At 28.8% G+C, this 19,887-nt stretch overlaps 2 protein-coding genes across 2 annotated transcripts in view; one reads left to right on the top strand and one right to left on the bottom strand.

Annotated features, from left to right (window-relative positions):
• Positions 1–833: 833 nt before the first annotated feature.
• Positions 834–7,851, bottom strand: LOC136085499 (uncharacterized). Its single transcript, XM_065806813.1, has 5 exons — positions 7,683–7,851; positions 2,288–2,686; positions 1,876–2,157; positions 1,488–1,790; positions 834–1,405 (listed from the first exon to the last, which is right to left on the bottom strand). Exons 1-5 carry the CDS (start codon positions 7,849–7,851, stop codon positions 834–836), a joined length of 1,725 nt encoding a protein of 574 aa, XP_065662885.1.
• A 4,185-nt stretch (positions 7,852–12,036) lies between these two features.
• Positions 12,037–19,887, top strand: part of LOC100210460 (protein phosphatase 1A) — a 23,197-nt gene continuing 15,346 nt past the window's right edge. The window contains exons 1-3 of the mRNA XM_065805823.1: positions 12,037–13,109; positions 16,882–16,959; positions 17,039–17,078. Of these exons, the coding sequence (XP_065661895.1) occupies positions 12,210–13,109; positions 16,882–16,959; positions 17,039–17,078 (1,018 nt within the window). The 5' untranslated portion in view covers positions 12,037–12,209. The remainder of the gene's footprint in view (positions 13,110–16,881; positions 16,960–17,038; positions 17,079–19,887) is intronic.

Genomic DNA, 19,887 nt, shown 5'->3' with positions numbered 1-19,887 from the left:
AACTAGACAAGAGAGAAATGGAAGTTCAATTTGAAACAATGTTATGCAGGGCCGGATTTAGATATGTGGAGGCCCTGGGCATATATTTTGTGGAGGCCCAGTCTACCTTAAAAACGTAAAAAAGATAACTCTATATATTTTTAATAATAGTGATGTGCATTTCTTAAGCATTTTTAATTAACATAGTTGAACCATATAGTTAAATAAAACACTCTACCTTAAAAACACAAAAAGGTAGCATTCTTATTCATAATAATGTGATTATATTAGGAACTGTACATGTACAACAGATTGATGAAATATTTATATTACACTAATAAACAAGCAAATATTTAAACACAATTAACACGCAAAGCCGAAGATATCTGGAGAAGGGAAACAGATGAATTGAAATTATAATTACAAGCCCCGCACTTTACGAGACTTCACCTTTGCGAAGTCTTGAATCAATTGGTTAAAGTCAATCTCTCTGAGAATATCCGCACTACAATGACTCATATAGCCATGAGTCATTGTAGTGCGGAGTCGATTCTTTACGAACTTTATTTTACTGAACGAACGTTCCCCAGAACAGTTTGTGATCATTAGGACCAAGTACATAAGTAACTTGCTTCTTCAGCAATAGTTTGTAAAGAAAATGTTCTCTCCCAATGTTATCATCTTCTTCAAGAAGAAATTTAGTGAAGAAAGCTGTAAACTGCACAAGCTCGCCACTAAGTGCTGGATCTAAATCATCCTTATACTCATCAACCAATTTTCTTGCAGCTGCTTCTATCTTATTGCACTCCAGTGAATCCAGTTTTCTCAAAAAACCGAAAAGAGAACAGGTATTCTCATATACTTTTAAGCGTTGATTCAAAGAGGTTTGATATTGATCTATTACAAGGAGAAAGTCTAGCTTCTCCTGATCCTCCATAATCTAATGGAGTGAGCCGCACGCTTTGATAATGCTTGCGTGCTTTTATATATTCATCAGTTCCAGACATCTCCTTCCCTTTTTCCTCAAAATCACAAAAATGGTCTCGTTTTTCACTCACAAAACGCTGCAAAGACTTCAGTGCTGCTATGGCTGTGTTCAGATCGAGTTTGGGATCTTGTAGTATATGACTTGTAGCATTACTTCGAGCAAAAATGTCGTGCCAAAATGCAGCATAGATACCAGTTTCCAATTTGCACATCTTGCCATGAAGACCATTTGCCTCGGAACGTGCTTTAGGTGTTTCATTTTCATTCTCCGATATATTTTGAAGTGTATTGCGGATAGGATGATATCCAACGATGAGAGCTTTTACTGCATCGGATTGGCAGGACCATCGTGTTGTAGATACCCTTTTCGGTACATGCACCCAACCAGATTCCACACTTTTTAGAGAGTCTGTGAGAAGTGCATAACGATTTGTGGAAGCTGTGAAGAACACATACAGTGCCTCGAGAAAGTCAAAAAATACTACTGCTGAAGCACAGCATTTGCTCGCTGCTACTCCAACCCGATTTAGTGAATGTCCAGCACAGGGTATCGTGATGATTTACATCTGACACTTTAGCTTGAAGGCCATTGTATCTCCCACTCATAGCTGAAGCGTTATCGTAAGATTGCCCACGACAATTCTGAATGTCAATGTCATGGTCTTCAAGGAAATTCATTAATCCGCGAAACATTTCTTCCGCTTTGTGTCCTTGATTCGGCAAAAATTTCACGAATCTTTCAACTGGTCTATCTTGTTCCATATATCTGAATATTAGAGTTAGTTGATCAACATGACCTTCATCAGCAGTAGAATCGAGAGACACTGAATAGTATTTCGACAATTTTAAGCATGAAATGATTTCGTTTAAAACACGATTGTCGATTAGTCTAACAAGTTCTTCACAGACAGTATATGAAAAATAGTTTGTGTGACCAGAACCACAACTGGCAAGATTTTTGTTGTCCTAAGAAATCATCGTATTCTGCCAAAAGTTCTAGTAACTCTAAATAATTGCCATTGTTAGGCGATCCAATCGTTTCATTATCTCCACGAAGAGCGAGGCCTCGTTCACATACAAACTTAAGCACACTGATTAGTCGTTTAAGCAGACTACGCCAATAATGTTCATGTCGATCCATTTCATGGGCAAGTTCAGAGTCTATACGTCCAGCTTTTTTAGCACGACTTGCTGTTTTCCAAAAAGCTTCAATATGATCTTTGGATTGCTCATGTGAACTGAGTCGATCACGATGGTTTCTGTGATCAATCACAGAAACCATCGTGTGTAAATTGGGATCTCACTGTACGCATTATCTTACAGAAAAAACAGTAAACTCGACCATTTGCCGGAGAAAAGCAAAGCCAAGAACGTTTTACAACTTCTCTATTGCGATTCAATTGCTGAAACATTGTTGATGCACATTTCCGACTGACGCTGTTTGCAGCTTTCTGGATTGCTGATTTATCATTCAAAGACTTGACATCACTGTGGTTGAGATCCATATGGCCTCTGCCAGCCCAGTAATTGATGAATTCTGCTGTGATTTTTTCTGGCCACCTGCTGATGTCATCAGCTTGTATATTCACTTGACTGCCGTGACATTCAGGCAATTCTTGCTCTAAATCAATGTCTGTTTTCTCAACATTCTGGCTGTCCTCGGGATTTTTGTAAGGAATAGACATACTGCATGATGAAGCTGGTGTCTCATTTTCTGTAGCTGATTGACCAATTAAGAATTTAGTAATTCGAGGTGTTTTGTTCAATTCTCGAGCCTCTCGTTCAGAACAATCCTTTGATGCTTTCCTTTTGCAGCACCACTTTGAAAATGTCGTGGACCTTTGTGTCTGTCAGTGTCCATTAAGTTTATCTAATTATAAATTAAAATAAATATTACAAAAATCAAAAGCTTATTTAATTATTATTTATTCTAAAAAATACATTACATTATAAAAAAACATTATAAAATAGGAATATTGCATCTGAATGTTTAATAAAAAATTGGGAAGGGAAGGCTTGGAAGTATAACGGCAAAACAACAAATGCTTTTGTTAATATCTCATTCAATAACATGTTTTACAAAGTTTATTATTAAACTTATTTTATAATGTTTATTTATGATAAGAACCATTATTCAACCAAATTAAACAAATGTCTTGATCTAAATTTTTTAATGCGTTATGGTTAGTATTAAAAACAAATGCGTTAGGTAAAGTATTAAAAACAAATCTCTTAAAATAAAAATAAGTTGATTATGCCCTAATCCTAATCTTAAACTGAATTCTTATATTAAACTTAATGTTAAAACAAACAACTTAATTCTGTTATTAAACTAAATGTTAAAACAAACAACTTAACTATTATAATAAACTTACGAAGTTTTGCAGCGACCATGCGGCTAAAGAATCAGCAGAAAAAGAAATTTTAGATGTAATCAAGAGCCGGTTTAAACGCGATCGTCGTATAAGAATATTTAACTGGTTAAAATAAGACAATCAGATGTTATTATTTCGGCACATAGGGTTTCTTCATAGTCCCAAATTTAAGCTTCCTAACTGACTCAATAATAGTCAGCGATTGTTGTTTTATCAACAAGTAAGTTTATATTATTGTTAAAACATAGTGATTGGTGATAGATAATAGCATAGAAACTTTGCCTTGAATGGAAGTCAAGAACTCAATATGATATTAAAACTGAATATGAATTAAAAATTACAAAAAGATGAGAATTATTTGAATAGTTTTAAATTATAATCTGAAGATTGCATACAGTTAACATTTAAATAAGGCTTTAAATGTTGAAATTCAAACAACTAGTTTCAATTTCACATATTTATATATTCAAAACTTTAACTAATTTTATACATCAAAAATTAAATAAAAATTTTGAAAGCTAAACTATTAGATTTTCAATAAAAGCGGAAAATTTTTAATGGTACTTAACCAAAAGATAAAAGCTAATTATTTTTTGATGAAGATGTTGAAGAAATCAATACAGATCAAGCAAACCGTGCATAAATTATATTGTAGGCTGTTATAAATTTTTGAAAAAATTTATCTCAATACACTAGCATACTCAAATTTATTTTTAGCACAAAATTGTGTTATTATTTATCATGAACACAAATATCTTATGAGAGATCTTTTTAATATTGCGGGCCTACGTCGTCGATATTTTACCTACTTATTAATAATAACTTAATAATATTTACACAGTAATTATTAATAAGTTATTACTAATTACAATTAACAATAAATAATACAATTACTATTTCTATAAAATAAGCATCTTTTATTAAAGCTCTACTTAAATTTTACTCAAAATTTTAGTTATGTAGTTTAACATTAATATTGTACACCTTTGCATCATGTATATTTTTTAATCTCGGCATTTCGTGCGACTAATTTTTTTAAAATTGTTACCGAGTAATAATGATCAGTGATTTTGTTGTCTACACGACACAGCAGTTATGACAATCACTCCTATAATTGAGTGGTAGATGCCACCAAAACAGGTCTTGAAAGAAATCATTTCCATATTTAATTTTCATACGGCTAACACGTTAAGTTGTAATTGCAAATCAAAGTTGTTACTATAAACACCAATACTTGTTTATTTAAGTTTTAGTAACGAACAACGCAAATAGCTATATTAGTAGTTAAAAAAAAAAACTAAAAATACAGCTTGAGTATGATATCAAAATTAATACTATTTTTTTATATATGCTTAGTGCTTTATAGTCGACTCTCTTTATTAGCTATATCTCTCAGATTTAATGTTTGTTAGGAAATGAGAAGATGCATTTTGTTTGCCGTATAAAACAAAGACATTTTAAATTCCTTTTTACTAATATTTTTATTTGAATTTATAATAACGGGTCTTAGGTTTTAGTTTAGGTTTGAATGTTAGGAGTTAGCTGATACTGAATAATAGACTTGTTTGTACTTTAATAAAAAAAAACTTTTGATTGTAAGTTAATTTTATTTATAAAAATAAAAATCTTTTTATGAATTAAGTTTGGCTATATCTACGTCATTTTTATTACATGAATATAATTATTAAAGCATCTTTTCAAATTAATTACCTATTCGTATCTATTCGTATCTATTCGCATCTATAAGCATCTATTATCTTTTATTAAGCATTATCTTTTTTACTCTTAGATATGATTTAGATCAAAACAAAATTTTTTTTAAAGCTGTTTTTACTGACGTAAAAATAATTTACCTATAAAATAATATAGAGAAAACGGAGATAGTTGCGTCTGTTTTTACTCTTTGAGCTCTGTAGCCCTAACTGCAAATTTTTTTGTAAGTACTAAAGAGTAGTTTTAAAGAGTATGGATATAGGTACCATTTTTAACTTGCGTTCATTATTAAAATTTCTTGAGCCCCTCCGGGGTTTCAAAAAAAAAATTATTTTTTTTATTTTTAATAATTCACCTCCCCAAGGCCAAGAAAACCACTACAGACGAGGAGGCTCTTACTTACATATCGATGGCTTAATCCGCAAACCAGCCAATTTCATGTTTGGTCGAAATCCCGATTTTGATGGCATTTTTGATATTGGGGGGAGGGGAGCCTAGGGTTTCTTCGATCGAAAAAAAAAGGAGGGGGGGAGTTATGATCAAGAAAAAATTTGAAAACAATAATTTATAATAACTAAAACAAGCCTTTTTAAATAATTTAATTAATAAATGTTTTAATAATAAAATGCTGATAATAATTCGAAAAAAAATTTTGATAATAACATTCGATTTTTATCGAATGTTATTATCAACATTTTTAAAATAATATTATCAACATTTTTATTATCAACATTTTATAAAATCGAATGGGATTTTTACACATCACATTCGATTTGACAATCGAATTGTGATCTGTAAAAACCTCACGTGTATTACAATAAATACTTAATTTTTTGCAATAAAATGCAGTATTGAAAAAATGTAAGGTTTTCTCAGATTTCAAGTTTATCTCAAGAAAATAAATGCTATAGAAATAAAGTCATTCTATATACTTTACAGTAGATTTCTTACAAAAAAAAAAAAAATTTAAATTATTAAGGGGGCCAAGGCCTCCTGGCCCCCTCCCCCCGGCTTGTTTTATTCCTGCATAATTTTTTTGTATTTAGGACTCAAAATAAAAAAGCTTTACCATTAACATTTTTACAACAGTCATTAAAGTTATTATGGAAAATTAGTCAACTTCTAAAATAATTTAAAATTTGGTTATCAAAATGAGTCAACTCCAATTATTACTCCTAAGTAATCAGTTAAATTAAATATCCATAAAACTTCATTGTAAACCTATTTCTGAATTAATAATCTATCATAGCATGTTTTGAAATTTTTATTTTCCATTTAATAATGAAATCATTCAGTTTTTTGTTATTCCTGAACATTTCATACAAATGCAGTATATAAATATATATATATATATATATATATATATATATATATATATATATAAATATACATATATATATATATTTATATATATATATATATATATAATATATATATATATATATATATATATATATATATATATATATATATATATATATATATATACAGTGCCGTTTTAGCACTACCAGCGCCCTGGGCGAGATTTCTACGGCGCCCCTAGCTCAATTTAACCCCATTCAAAAAAAAGACAAAGGGTAAAATAACCAATTAGTTTCGCCCCTTTATAATCGGCGCCCTGGGCCATCGCCCAACCAGGCCCTACCCTAACGCCGCCACTGTATGTATATATATATATGTATATATATATATATATATATATATATATATATATATATATATATATATATATATATATATATGTATATATATATATATATATATATATATATATATATATATATATATATATATATATATATATATATATATATATATATATATATATATATATATATATATATATATATATATATATATATATATAGGTTTTCCACTCATCTCCATAAACAAATGATGTATATCTTTGGGCTGTGCTGAACTAATAAAACAATTTTCTTTTATATTTTTTGGATTGAGATTGAACGCATGTGTTTTTCCTCTCATTAGGAGTTAAATTGGATGACCTAAATTTCTTTTTTAGTTAATATCTGATTGTATTGTAACCATAAATTTTGCTTTGTCAAGTTTTTACTTGACAAAGAAAAATTTTATAAAACTTTTAAATTGGAAAAATCCAACAAAAGGTTTACTAGTCAAAATGGATGACATTTTCCAGTCTTTTACAAACCATTCTAAGTTAAGTTTGTTTGCAGTATTACAATGACTTGAAAAAATTGCATGAAAGCCTCTGGGCTCTAGAACTTCATTATTTGCTTTCAGATATTTTTTAATCTAGTCAAATAATCTATCACATGGTAAATAAGTATGTCTTCTTACTGGAAAAAATAACTCAACTTTCTTCATATGATTTGGTGAATTAAACAGTCAAAATTGTGCCATTGCTAACACAATATTGTTTCTATTTTGATCTCGACCTACATCACTAACTAAATGAAGTGTGTAAATTTCATTAGTAAAATGCAATGACTTTGGTATATGTGTTGTTAGAAAATGATACACTGCATTGGCAACTTTATTTGATCCTTTTCCTGATTGGAGTTCTAACCGGGTGTTTGAGTGGTTTAACTTGCTACTCAAATCATACAAGCCAAAGTTATACAAGCCAAGTTGCCATGATTAAAATACCTGTTGTACAGTAACCATTGTGAATTCTCAGCTTAATTAAATCATCAGCCTTTTTAATACCATCGCAATTTTTAATCATGTGGCTGAGATTGCCACATGTTGTGCAAGAATCAGAAGCAGGCGGTTTAAATGAAGTATTAAATTCACCAACAAATATTCTGTAAAACATTTTGTAAGAAATAGAATAATCAATCAAAAGTGACTTTTTGAAGATACTTTACACCTTTTTAAACATGTTTTAAACATAATGACTTTCTGTAGCTTAAAGAATTGAAATTTTTGACTTGAAATTTTTGAAGATACTTTACACCTTTCTAATACTTTTTAAACATGTTTTAAACATAATGTAAAAATAAATAAATATAGACTATAAAAATAAATAAATATAGACATAAATATAAAAATAAATATAAAAATAAATAAATATAGACATAAAGACTTGAAATAAAATTTCTTATGGCTTCTTTAGCATTATTATTTTTTGTTCCTTATCTTTTTCCAAATCGAGTTTTCATAGCTAAATCACCTGATAAATACTGGCAAAATAACGCATCAATTAATCGATTTCCCTTAAAAAGAAATATTATTTGTAAGAAAAATTTCTGACAAACACAAAATTTTGAATGGTTTTGTTTGGTGTAGTATTGTGTTGATGTAGTATTGTGTAGCAATTTTATACAGTAAGTATATAGATTAATACTTTTAAGTATATAGATTAATACTATAACAATATATAATAATGCTTGTTATATTTAAACTTATATTTTTAACATATATATATGTTAAAAGTATAATATTTTTAACATATATATTTATATATATATATATATATATATATAATATATATATATATATATATATATATATATATATATATATATATATATACAGCCCTCAAAATTAGGGTCAGCATTCGGCAACGTTGTAAAAACGAATGTGAATCGGACAAAATATTTGTCTTATTTCGGATGAACAGAAATTTTTTTTTCATCTTATTTTGTACGGACAACATAATTTTAATCAGGTCAAATGTAATTAAAATAGTTTCTTTTAAATTTAATCTTTATTTACGAAGATGTAGGAATAAGAAAACAACACAAAAATGTTGCTAAGTCATTTAAAAAAAAAAAGTGAATTAACTGGTTTTGCAAGTCTACTCCTCAACTACCCAGCTAACACAAAACGTTTAAGGACGTTCGACGAACGTTGCGAACGTTTGAGCATGTTCTATGAGCGTTTATAGAACGTTCTTGAACTATCGCAACGTTCGTTGAACGTTTTGTGTTAGTTGGGTTGCCCCGTGAAAATTTTGTCAATTAACCCCAAAAATCTATAGATCCTGAAAAACGCAACTATGGAAAAAAAACTGGCTGGAAATAGTAAACCAACTGTGACTGAAATCTTTATCATAATTTTTACGTCAAACTATTTTCTTTGAAAAGTAAAAAGGAAGTTATAGGAAATTATGAAAATTAAGGAAATTATAGATGTTCCAAATATAGATGTTTCAAAAATTACGTTTTTTTCCAAAAAACATGTAAATACCAATATCTCAAAAAAAATTTTATACTTTTTTTTTAACCTAAAGTACATAAAGTAGATTTGAATTTGTATTTGTAAAATGTGGATTTCATATATTCATATTTGAATTTGTATTTGGAAATATAGAATTAACGTATTTATATTTTTAATTGATCCTATGTATTTGACCCCAACCCTGCTTCCAAATAGCCCTGGTCTTCCCCACTATATAAGAAATGTAGTTACTTTATTTTTGTATCAGGGATTTAACATTTTTGAAATTTTTGTTATATTTACATTCATGTAATTTATGAATTACATAAATCTTGTAAAGCTGTATAGAAATATATAAAATATGTTCTGATAATTATTTTACATAAAACCTCCATTTCATGCTTTCCATTTAAGCACTTTCCTGCAAGGACTGGCTTTATTTTAATGTCATTTGAAAGTAACTTTTACAGATTAAGTATTGATTTTTTCTTTGAAAAAAAAATCCTGCAAGCAGGTGTTTTATTTTATCGTCACTCTCTGAATAAAAGATTTTATTATTTTTCACTGAATGAAAGATCTTATATGATCACTTTTAAAAACAGTTTTAAAAAAGATTTTACTTATGATAGTCACACAATGTAAAATATAAAATAGTTGGTTGTATTAAAATATAAATTGGCTGTTTTAAAAATCATCTTTTAATCTCATTAAACCAATCATTAATTTTTCGATTTTCTGTAGAATTAATTTCAATTGAATATACTTCAAAACTATATCAACAAATAGTTCATTGTAAGTAAAATAACAATGAAAATTCGAATAGGTATTCGGAACTTTTAAGCGAATGCTTCGGCTTAACAAAATTTTACAACATGATGATGAATGAAACTTGAATATATGCAATATTCAGTAATGAAATCTTAGAAAAAGCAGCTATTACTAAGACACTTTAAAATTCAAAACTACACAAAATAGTTATGGTGGCCAGCATCCAATCACTGAAAAAGTTTGTCAAAGCATAAACTAAAAAAAAAAAGGGCAAAAAGGAGCAGAGAAAGCTGGTGCACAGAAATACTATATTTAAAAATTCAATTAGTGCGGTTAACTCCTATAGACATGCAACTTCCACTCAAATATCACCTTACTAGAAACTTCATGTTGACAGCTCTATTTTATTAATTGATCTCTAGGGGATGTGGGGTAATGGAAAACGCGGAGTAATTCCGAACATGATCAAAACAACATAATAGAAAATATATTTGATAACTTTTTTTTACCTGCTGAGAGGCAGATAATGGCCCATGCAAAGTTGCGGACGTGCAGTGGTGTAACAAAGTTGCAATTGTTACTCACAATAATTTGATCCTAACTTTTTTTGATAAATTCATGCAACTTTTTTATTGAGTAACATTCCTGTTGTAACTACTATAATTACTACTTTTGTTGTTGTTGAATAGTACAATTTTTCCACTTAATTGTTTTAATTAGTATTTTATTTGCTATTACATAACAGCGTTTGTGATTACACACGGTGTGTTCGGAATTACCCCACGTACGTAGGGTAATTCCGAACACCAATGGTTTTATTATTGCCCTAAATTTTTTTTTAGACTAAGATAAATAAAAATTACTTTTGGGGGATTGTGACTGAATAGTTAGGTTAATTGATAAGCATCAAATATATAAAAAATATATTTTATATAATTTGTGTCTTTAGTTTGCATTCCCGCTTAGCTGTTCGCCAATACCCCACTCTCCCCAAAGCTTCTGTTCTTAACCGGAAATTGTGTGTTAAAATCATATATCACCTTTTTTTGGATTCTTATCTAAGTTGGTGAAACTGGACTCTGGGAGTGTCGAGGAAACAACTTCACTCCAAATATATAAAAACGACTTCGATATATCTTCTTTGGAATAAAGTTAGAGAAATTTAAGGAGATTGTGAAGGTGTTTCTTGATAGTAAAAAAACTGTTTGGAAAGATTGATTGCTAAAATGAAATTGATCAAAAATAGGCTGCCTATCTCAATGCTTTAACAGCTCTCAAACCTGACTTGTATAATTATTGAAAGGAATATCATACGGGAAGTAAACTTTGAAGATGATATGGTCAATGACTTTGCCAACCAAAAAACTAAGAAAGTATATTTATGGTTGGTATCTGACACTATTCCTGAAGAAAGTGTGTTACTATTGTTGATTTTACACTATGCGTCATTTATTTATTTAATTTTATTGGTAATAAACTTATGTCATTAATTAAATCTCTTCCCAGTGGACACGACTGCGTCGTCCACAGGAAGTTCATTAGACGTCTCACGGACGTACAGAGGTCCTTAAGACGTCCAACGGACGTCCCTCGGATAACGCATGCCCACTGGGTAGGTTGGGTAATGCATTATCTCTTATGCTAAACGACATTCATACTAAATTTTGGCCTAAGCCTCGACAAAGGTAGATCCGGCCGTGTTTATATTATTATGAAAAAATGAATGGGGTGTTAAATAAAAAGGGTCGCCTTTGTGTTACAATCTTTTTAGATTAGACCTCAGCTTAACTAATTTATCGCCACTTTTGTTTTGAGTCTTATTTTCAATAAAGCTCTATTATTTTTAAATAGCGTTCTATTCTAGGTCAGTGGAGTTCTATGGTATTTGACAGTGATATTTTGTTCTTACACACACGCGAGCGCACACACTCACAATATTTAAAAATTATGAAAATATTAAGGAGGTTATAATCTCATTTGAAGTATTCCACTGAGTTGAGGCAACCCAAAACAAAGCGGATAGTACACGTGTTCTTATCCACGACTGTTTTTATCAGTTTTGATTTCACTTAGATTAATGGTTGGCCATTAGAAAATGGACAGACATACTTCAGGAAAAAAAACAACCAAACACTCGCGCGTGAACTTCAATATTTCAATGACCTCATAGTTTTCTCAGAACTTTCAATATGGCAAATTTTTAGGGAACATCTTTAAAGTTCCTGTCAACGAACAACTTCTTTAATGGGTGTGTTTTTGGATAAACCTAAAAAAGAGAAAGATTTAGAAGCTGGCGAGGGTAATGGTCTCCGATATGCGTTATGTTCAATGCAGGGATGGCGTGTTGAAATGGAAGATGCACACTCCATTAGAGTAGAGTTGAGTCCTAAATTCAAAAATTGTTCGTATTTTGCAGTTTTTGACGGTCATGCTGGTGACTTTGTAAGCAAATATTCGTCTCAAAATTTATTAGATACAATATTAAATTTATGCTCGCCTTCTGGAAGCGATGCTTCCGAATCTGTAGATAATGAACTGCAAATGCAATGTAAAAATGATTCAGATAATTCTTATTTACACTCTTTAGAGGATTTAGATAAATTTAAGGCTAAGATTATTGAAGGCTTTTTAGCGTTAGATAAAAATATGAGAGAACTTCCTAAGTTTAGCACAGGTGAAGAAAAAAGTGGTACCACAGCTATTGCAGTGTTTATTACTGAGGATAATATTATATTTGCAAATTGCGGTGACTCTAGAGCTGTTCTTTGCAGCAATAAGAGCGTTAAATTAGCTACACAAGACCATAAACCATATTGTGAAAAAGAAAAACTTCGTATTGAAAATGCTGGTGGAAGTGTCATGGTTCAAAGAGTCAATGGTTCTCTAGCAGTTTCAAGAGCGCTTGGTGATTATGATTACAAAAATGTCATAGGTTTTTCTCAAACAGAGCAATTGGTTTCTCCAGAACCAGATATAATTACTGTTCAACGCTCTAGTGATGATGAATTTTTGATAATTGCCTGTGATGGGGTTTGGGATGTTATGTCTAATGAAGAAGTAGTTGATTACATTCGTGCAAGGCTAAAAGTTCATCAGTGTTTAGAGAAAGTTTGTGAAGAACTTTTAGAAACATGTTTAGCAAAGGTAATTTTAAAACATTTATATGATAATATGATATACCTACAAAATAAAATAACAAAACATACTAATATATTAAAAAAAGGTATGGTGGGTTTTCTTTTGTTGACATTTTAATATATGAATAACATTGTATATAGCTTATAAAAGACTGAAAATGAGGGGTCTTTCAACTTTTAGAAGTTAAGTGGATCTGAAGTTGTTTTATTTTTTGTGCTAAAAAATAGATGGTTTTTTGAAAATATGCCTCGTACTTAAGTACGGAAAATAGATTGTTTAATGGCACTGAAATACAATTAGAAAACATCAAAACCTAATGCAAAAATCAAAACAAATGGTACACAAAGGAAAAAACATATACATAATTTCTGTACCAAAATCCTATGTACCAATTTTTACAAGAAAACATAAGTAAATACTTGATTTGAATAGAGAAAAGGCTATACTTTATTTTTTCACAAGAAACCTTTTTAAACAAAGTGTTTTTTTTTTTTTTTTAAATAAATCAACCTTTAAGTTTTTAAATGCGAAGAACTAAGAAATTATGTTTAAATATTAAAAAGGTTCCCTATTCCATTAGATTTCTCATTCCTTTTTTAATTATTATGGAAATTTTCAAACAAATTTGTGCGTTTTGATACCTTCAAAAACTTTTCTTTTCTTTTGAGAAAACATTTCTGCTGCATATTTTTTTTATCAATAGTGGTCTTAAGACATTAATAATAAATAAGTAAAACTTAGTATTTACTATACATGGTTGGAAAGAGGTTGAGTCAAAGTAATTAAAATTAATTATAAAAAAAGATACTAGCAATAATATATAGTTCTATAAAAAAGATATAAGTGATGTAAAGTTCATGAAAATTACATGTTTTTTGTCAAACGTCGAATGTTTTTCCTCGTGCTCTAGAATAGCTAGGTAGGAAAGATTGCATATATAATATGGCATATTTATTTTTTTAAACATGATTTTATGTTGATGTTGTATATATATATATATATATATATATATATATATATATATATATATATATATATATATATATTTATATATATATATATATATATATATATATATATATATATATATATATATATATATATATATATATACAACATCAACGTTGTATATATATATATATATATTATATATATATAGGAGGTACCCTACGTGCCGGTGAAACTTGGTGGAAATATTTCTGAATGTATGCATTTTTAAGTGGAAAAAACAATATTTGCTATAAAAAAAAAAAAAGGTCCTCAATTTCGAATTTGGGCAGCACCCAAATACTGTCGAAAACTGTCTATAATAGCCCCTATACATACATATATTTGTATACATGTGTTTATATATATATGTGTGTGTGTGTATATATATATGTGTGTGTGTATATATGTGTGTGTGTGTGTGTGTGTGTGTGTGTGTGTGTGTGTGTGTGTGTGTGTGTGTGTGTGTGTGTATACAAATAATTTGAATGTGTTCTACAAAATAGAGTGCTCAACATTCTTAAAAGAATAGAGCAATAATAAATTAGAAAGAAATCACTTGTAAAACTTTTTTCATTTTACACTATGTTTCATCAATTAAGACTCATCAGAAAGATTTTCTGATTAGTCTTAATTGATAAAATACAGTAAAAATTGAAAAAAGTTTGACAAGTGATTTTCTGCTAATTTATATGTATATACATATTTACAAGTAATTTTTTTCTAATTTATTATTACTTTACTAAAGTATATGTATTGTATAATTTTCTAATTTATTATTACTTTACTAAAGTATATGTATAAGTATATGTACTTTAAATATTATTTTAAAGTCATAATAACGCTAGTGAAATCTGCTTTTAGTTATTTTGAAAAAAAAATAGATCAGACAAAATATATCTATTTTATTATTTTAGAGTACTGTTATGATATAAGTGGAAAAAAAACAATACAAATTGAATAATGAAATCTTAAAATAAATGCATCTTTTTATTCATCCACCTTGTTTTGTCCAAAGTAAAATGTTGTTATTTAAGGACAAGGTTGTTTTTTTTGTTTTTTTTTTCGATTCTTATTCAATTTTGTTAAGAACATAATAAATTATTTAAAAATTGATATATGCAATTGCTTAACTGCTTTTTTTTCAGTTTTTTATCAAGTTTTGTTTAAAATTTGAATATTGTAATAATAAATCTATATTTGTTTTTTCTCACTCTCTTCGTGAATATCTTTACTCAATATATATACATTTGCAAATACCCCCGAGGGTATAATAAACATTATAAATGTTATATACAATATAATATATAATGCTCCCACAAGGTTCCTTCTGACACAACACAATAATAGTTTATATATAATGTAATTATTTACACTAATTACAAATATGTTCACCATGTTTTGACCACCATACAAAGAGAGACTACCATGTTCACCACCATGAAAAGAGAGACTACCATGTTCATCATGTTTTGTCCAATACTGTATTTGAAAGTTTATATTAAATTTCTTGAGAATCAAAAAATGTTTGGAAATGTCATTTTAACATAAAGGTGTGACAAAATCGATGTGGATGTGGAATCCCAAACGGACACAGGCTTTAAATCTCTTTTTTTTTTTACTTAGTTTTAACCTAATGTTGGGTGACTTACAATCTGCAATAACAAAAATGTTCACAAGGTTTAATGACTTTGAACCTTTAACTTTTTAGCCTAGACTCACGAAGTCCCGGATTCCTTAACATCATTATACATAAGGGTATCAGGTTCAAAATTGATTGTTCCTTTACCTTAAAAATCTTATCTTTTTTCCTTAAAAGTAGTCTATAAATCTCTTGTCATTTTTGAAGCTCTTTTATACCAAAATCAGAAAGAAATAATCATTTTATGGCTTTCAAATCCTTTTTTTTTTTTTTCAAACTCTGCTGATAATGACTTCTTTAACAACAATAGCAACAACAGTAATAATAGTAGTAATAATATAAATGATTTCAAAAGGTTTTAGATGTCCTTAAAAATGTTTCTTGAAAATCCACCAGTGTTTCTTGACTGAGGTATAATGGATCCTATAGCTAGCTCTATTATAATTTCTATGCTATTTTGTATTGTATACATAATACTGTTTCAAATAAGTTTACTAAATAAAAGTTTGTTTTAAGTAATGCCACTTTAATCATGCTAGAATTAATATTAAAATAGTGATGAAAGTAACTTATATTTTTTGTAAAATGGTAAAATAAAATGAAATAATATAAAGCAAAATAAAATAAAAATACTAATAAAAAAAAAAATTATATATTTAATATATAGAAAGTTTATATATAAGTATGTTTTGTCAACTACTAATAAGGTCAAACCATTTAGTTGTACCTCAATTTAATAAATAAGCCAATTGCCAATACAAATCAATCTCAGTGCATGGCTGAAGTTATTTAGTAAAGTTTTACAAAAAAAAATTTCACTAACTGATATGATAACTTACGTTACAACGTGACACAAAAAGAGTTGGAGTTGCTCATAAATTTTTATTTGTAATTCTTTTAATAGAACTACCGCACAATTATTCTGTCCTATACATATCAGCAAAACAGCCTAATTCCAGAAAAAGCATTTATTTGTAAACAAATTACTCCCACTTATGCATAATGCCATATTTAAATAAGAAAATAGGTTTTATGAAAACATCTCAAAACCCCAAAAATATGGAACTATTTAGATTTAAGTTAAAAAAAAGTTTTTGCAATTAGTTTTGTTAAAAAACCATTTTGAATTTCCATTTAAAATATATTTAGGGTAGCCGAGACAACATGAGTGCAATTTTAGTTGTATTTCCAGCTGCTCCACAGCTTTCACCTGAAGCAGTTGAAAAGGTTATAAATTATTTATACTTTAAATAGTAAAAGTAAATTAAAAATATATTTTGAGTTACTTACAAAAGATTGTATTTAGGAAGAGAAGTTGGAATTGGCTATTACAGAAAAAATAGATGGTATAATAATATTTTAGTTTTATCTTAATATTTGATTAAATATGTATATTTTTTTTGTTTTTAAGTAAGAAAATTTAATAATATTTGTATAAAAGTGAAAATGGCAAGAAATAGTTTAAAGAAATTACTAAAAAAAAATGTAGTCAACTTTCCTGACAGCCTGTTTACACCTCATAGTTTTGTATATGTTATATATGTTTGTTTTTGTTTTGTTTTTGTTTTTTCATGTTAATTATAAATGTTCATTTCTGTAGGAAAATGTCAAATTTGCTTTTAAAATCTTCCAATAGTATGGTACATTTACAACATTTGGCAATGAGTTCCATTTGTTGATTAGTTAAATGGCAAGATGACTTTTTTCAGTTTGAAAGTATGACTTCTTGTAACAAATTTGGTAATCGTTTTTAGAAAGATTGCTTGACATTGATAATTGTTGTTGAGCCATTTTAAATCTTTAATTAAATTTCCTCAGATTATTTTGTATCATGGTTGTCATTTTAATTTTTGATAATCTTTGGTAACGTGAAAAGTTACATAATCCATTGTCGTTTGTCTTAAAGCAGAATAGATATATTGATATCCACTATGGTCTGGTGCTAAGAATAGTCTTTTAAAACAAAGTGAGTTCAGGTAGCAGATTTTATTAGACTAGTTATTTGCATTTTTTAATTAACTTGCATAGAAGTATGTTTAGAGAAAAATAAATTTTTATTTATATGTACTCCTAGGTCAGCTTTGGAGTTAGTAAATTTGATGTTAATCCTTATTTGTTGCATTGCATTGTCCATCGTATAGACATGCTGTTTTTTTTGTAACCCAGATGTACAACTGAATGTTTTTCTATATTAAATTTCATCCTCCAGTTAGTTGTCAAGTCAACCAAAATCAATATCATTTTGCAGTTGAGTGTAGATGCTATTTAGTAAGAGGGTAAAATCTTTTAGTGTAAACAGCAAGAAATGTTGCATTAGAGGTAATTAAATCAGGAATATCATTAGTGTATATAATGAATAATAGGGCTGAGAAAGATGAACCTTGGGGAACACTTTTTTTTTACTGTTCCCAATCAGAATAATTACCATTTATCGTTTTTATCTAAGAATTAAACCATTAATTTTATAAGTTTAAAGTTTCACAAGAAGATGTTCAAGAGGAACTTTATTGAAGGGCTTTTACAAAGTCAAGCTAAATATTATTAAAAGTGATGCATTTATCTAAGCTGGGCTTTGCAGCTAAGGTCTAAAAATTGGCTCCAGCTTCATTAGAGTTTTGGGCTCTGATCTGCACAAAACAAATCAAAAAATTTTAAAATTGTTTTATGACAGTAACTTGAGTACTGTTAACATTTTATTAATCAAAATCTTTATTCATCCTTAAAAATAAAAAATGTAAAATATCATGTTTGAGTGAAGAACGCAGATCGCTTGATATAAACTTAAGTGCAGAAAATAGCTTCTCTACACTTGCTTGTGAGACAGGCATACAAGTGACTACTCTGCATGCTCTTTGAATTTTTGTTGTTGTTGTTGTTGATATTCGTCAATTCCCTCAAAAGCTGATTTCACTTTTAATCATACCATTTTTTTTATTACTTTACAATCATCTATAAAGTTTGTATTAAATGTATTTTTATCATTAAAATTAATTTTGGTCACACCTCCTTTTCCTTTTTTAACAAGCCTTTTTCAAGTTCCTCATTTTCTACATCAGAATTAGATTTACTTAAAACTGAAAGAAGTGTTTTAGATGGTTCAGCAGAATTTCTTATTTCTAATATATTTCTGGCATCTCTTTTATAAATATTTTTCTGCTACTATTTTTATGTTTTAATCTGCTCGTATTATCTGGTTTTCATCCAACAGTATTCTCTAACTAGCATCAACATAAACTGCAGCTAGAAATATATCATTATCGAAAAGTTTTTCTTTTCGTTTCTGCATTGGTTTTAAAATGTCTACTACTATTTATCTTTGATTCTTCTCTAGGTCAGTTTTTAATTATTTTAAATATTTTTCTATTATTCCTTTAGGAACTCTCTTAGAGTAATATCGATTCTTTGAAGTTTAACGGTCTCATCATACAGCTTTTTCAAAAGATCCCAAAGTTGGCTTAACTCATCCCAAAGCATTGTTGAACCCCAGCATATTAGTTTATCCAAAATCGGAATGACCTTGTATTGCTTCCTTGCTAAACATATTGTATTTGAGTTTCTTAGTTTCTTAACAACTTAACAGGCTTTTGCCAAAAGTTTGGCAATGTATATTTTTTTAAAGCATCACAAATAGCTAGCTGCAAACTGTGAACAACACAGCATATCAGCTTGATGACGGTGAGATTTTCTTCCCGACCTGCTGCGCTTCTTCATTTGTATCCTGTCGTAAAAACCTCTCTTGTTCTTCATCCTGCAAAGCTTTATCTTTTAATTTTCATCACCTAATTATTTGTTTAAAAGTGTGATTGCTCTAATCATATTGGCTGAATTGTCTAGGTTTGAACATACTACTTGATCTTTGCTAATACCAAATCTGTATAGAGTATCTTCCACAATTTTTTTGACAGCAGCTGAGTTGTGTTGTCCTTCTGTATCTAACAGTGCCAAAGTTTCAACTTGAATTTTTCCAGCATAATAATATTAAATCTTTATTCCCAAATAGTTCTTTTGGTGTCGAGTGGCTGCATCCATTTGTAATTTAATAAATAATAGCGTAGATAAATTTCTGTAACAATATTTCTTTTTATTTCAGCTTTTTTTTTTCAGCAAATTCATTAATCAAATTGCGTACAGAATCATGTCCAGTACTGAATCCAA

The sequence above is a fragment of the Hydra vulgaris genome, chromosome 09 (assembly GCF_038396675.1).
Source record: "Hydra vulgaris chromosome 09, alternate assembly HydraT2T_AEP".
Taxonomy (NCBI): Eukaryota; Metazoa; Cnidaria; class Hydrozoa; order Anthoathecata; family Hydridae; genus Hydra; species Hydra vulgaris.
This window is presented reverse-complemented; position numbering and strand designations above follow the sequence as displayed.

What these genes read in the sequence shown, in the direction of transcription:
- LOC136085499 (XM_065806813.1), bottom strand. Translation starts at nt 7,851, where the DNA reads ATGTTTTACAGAATATTTGTTGGTGAATTTAATACTTCATTTAAACCG. An exon ending in CAATGGTTACTGTACAACAG is followed by an intron (nt 2,687 to 7,682) that starts GTATTTTAATCA and finishes TTGGTCAATCAG; the next exon opens with CTACAGAAAATGAGACACCA. An exon ending in CAAACTATTTTTCATATACT is followed by an intron (nt 1,791 to 1,875) that starts GTCTGTGAAGAA and finishes AATACTATTCAG; the next exon opens with TGTCTCTCGATTCTACTGCT.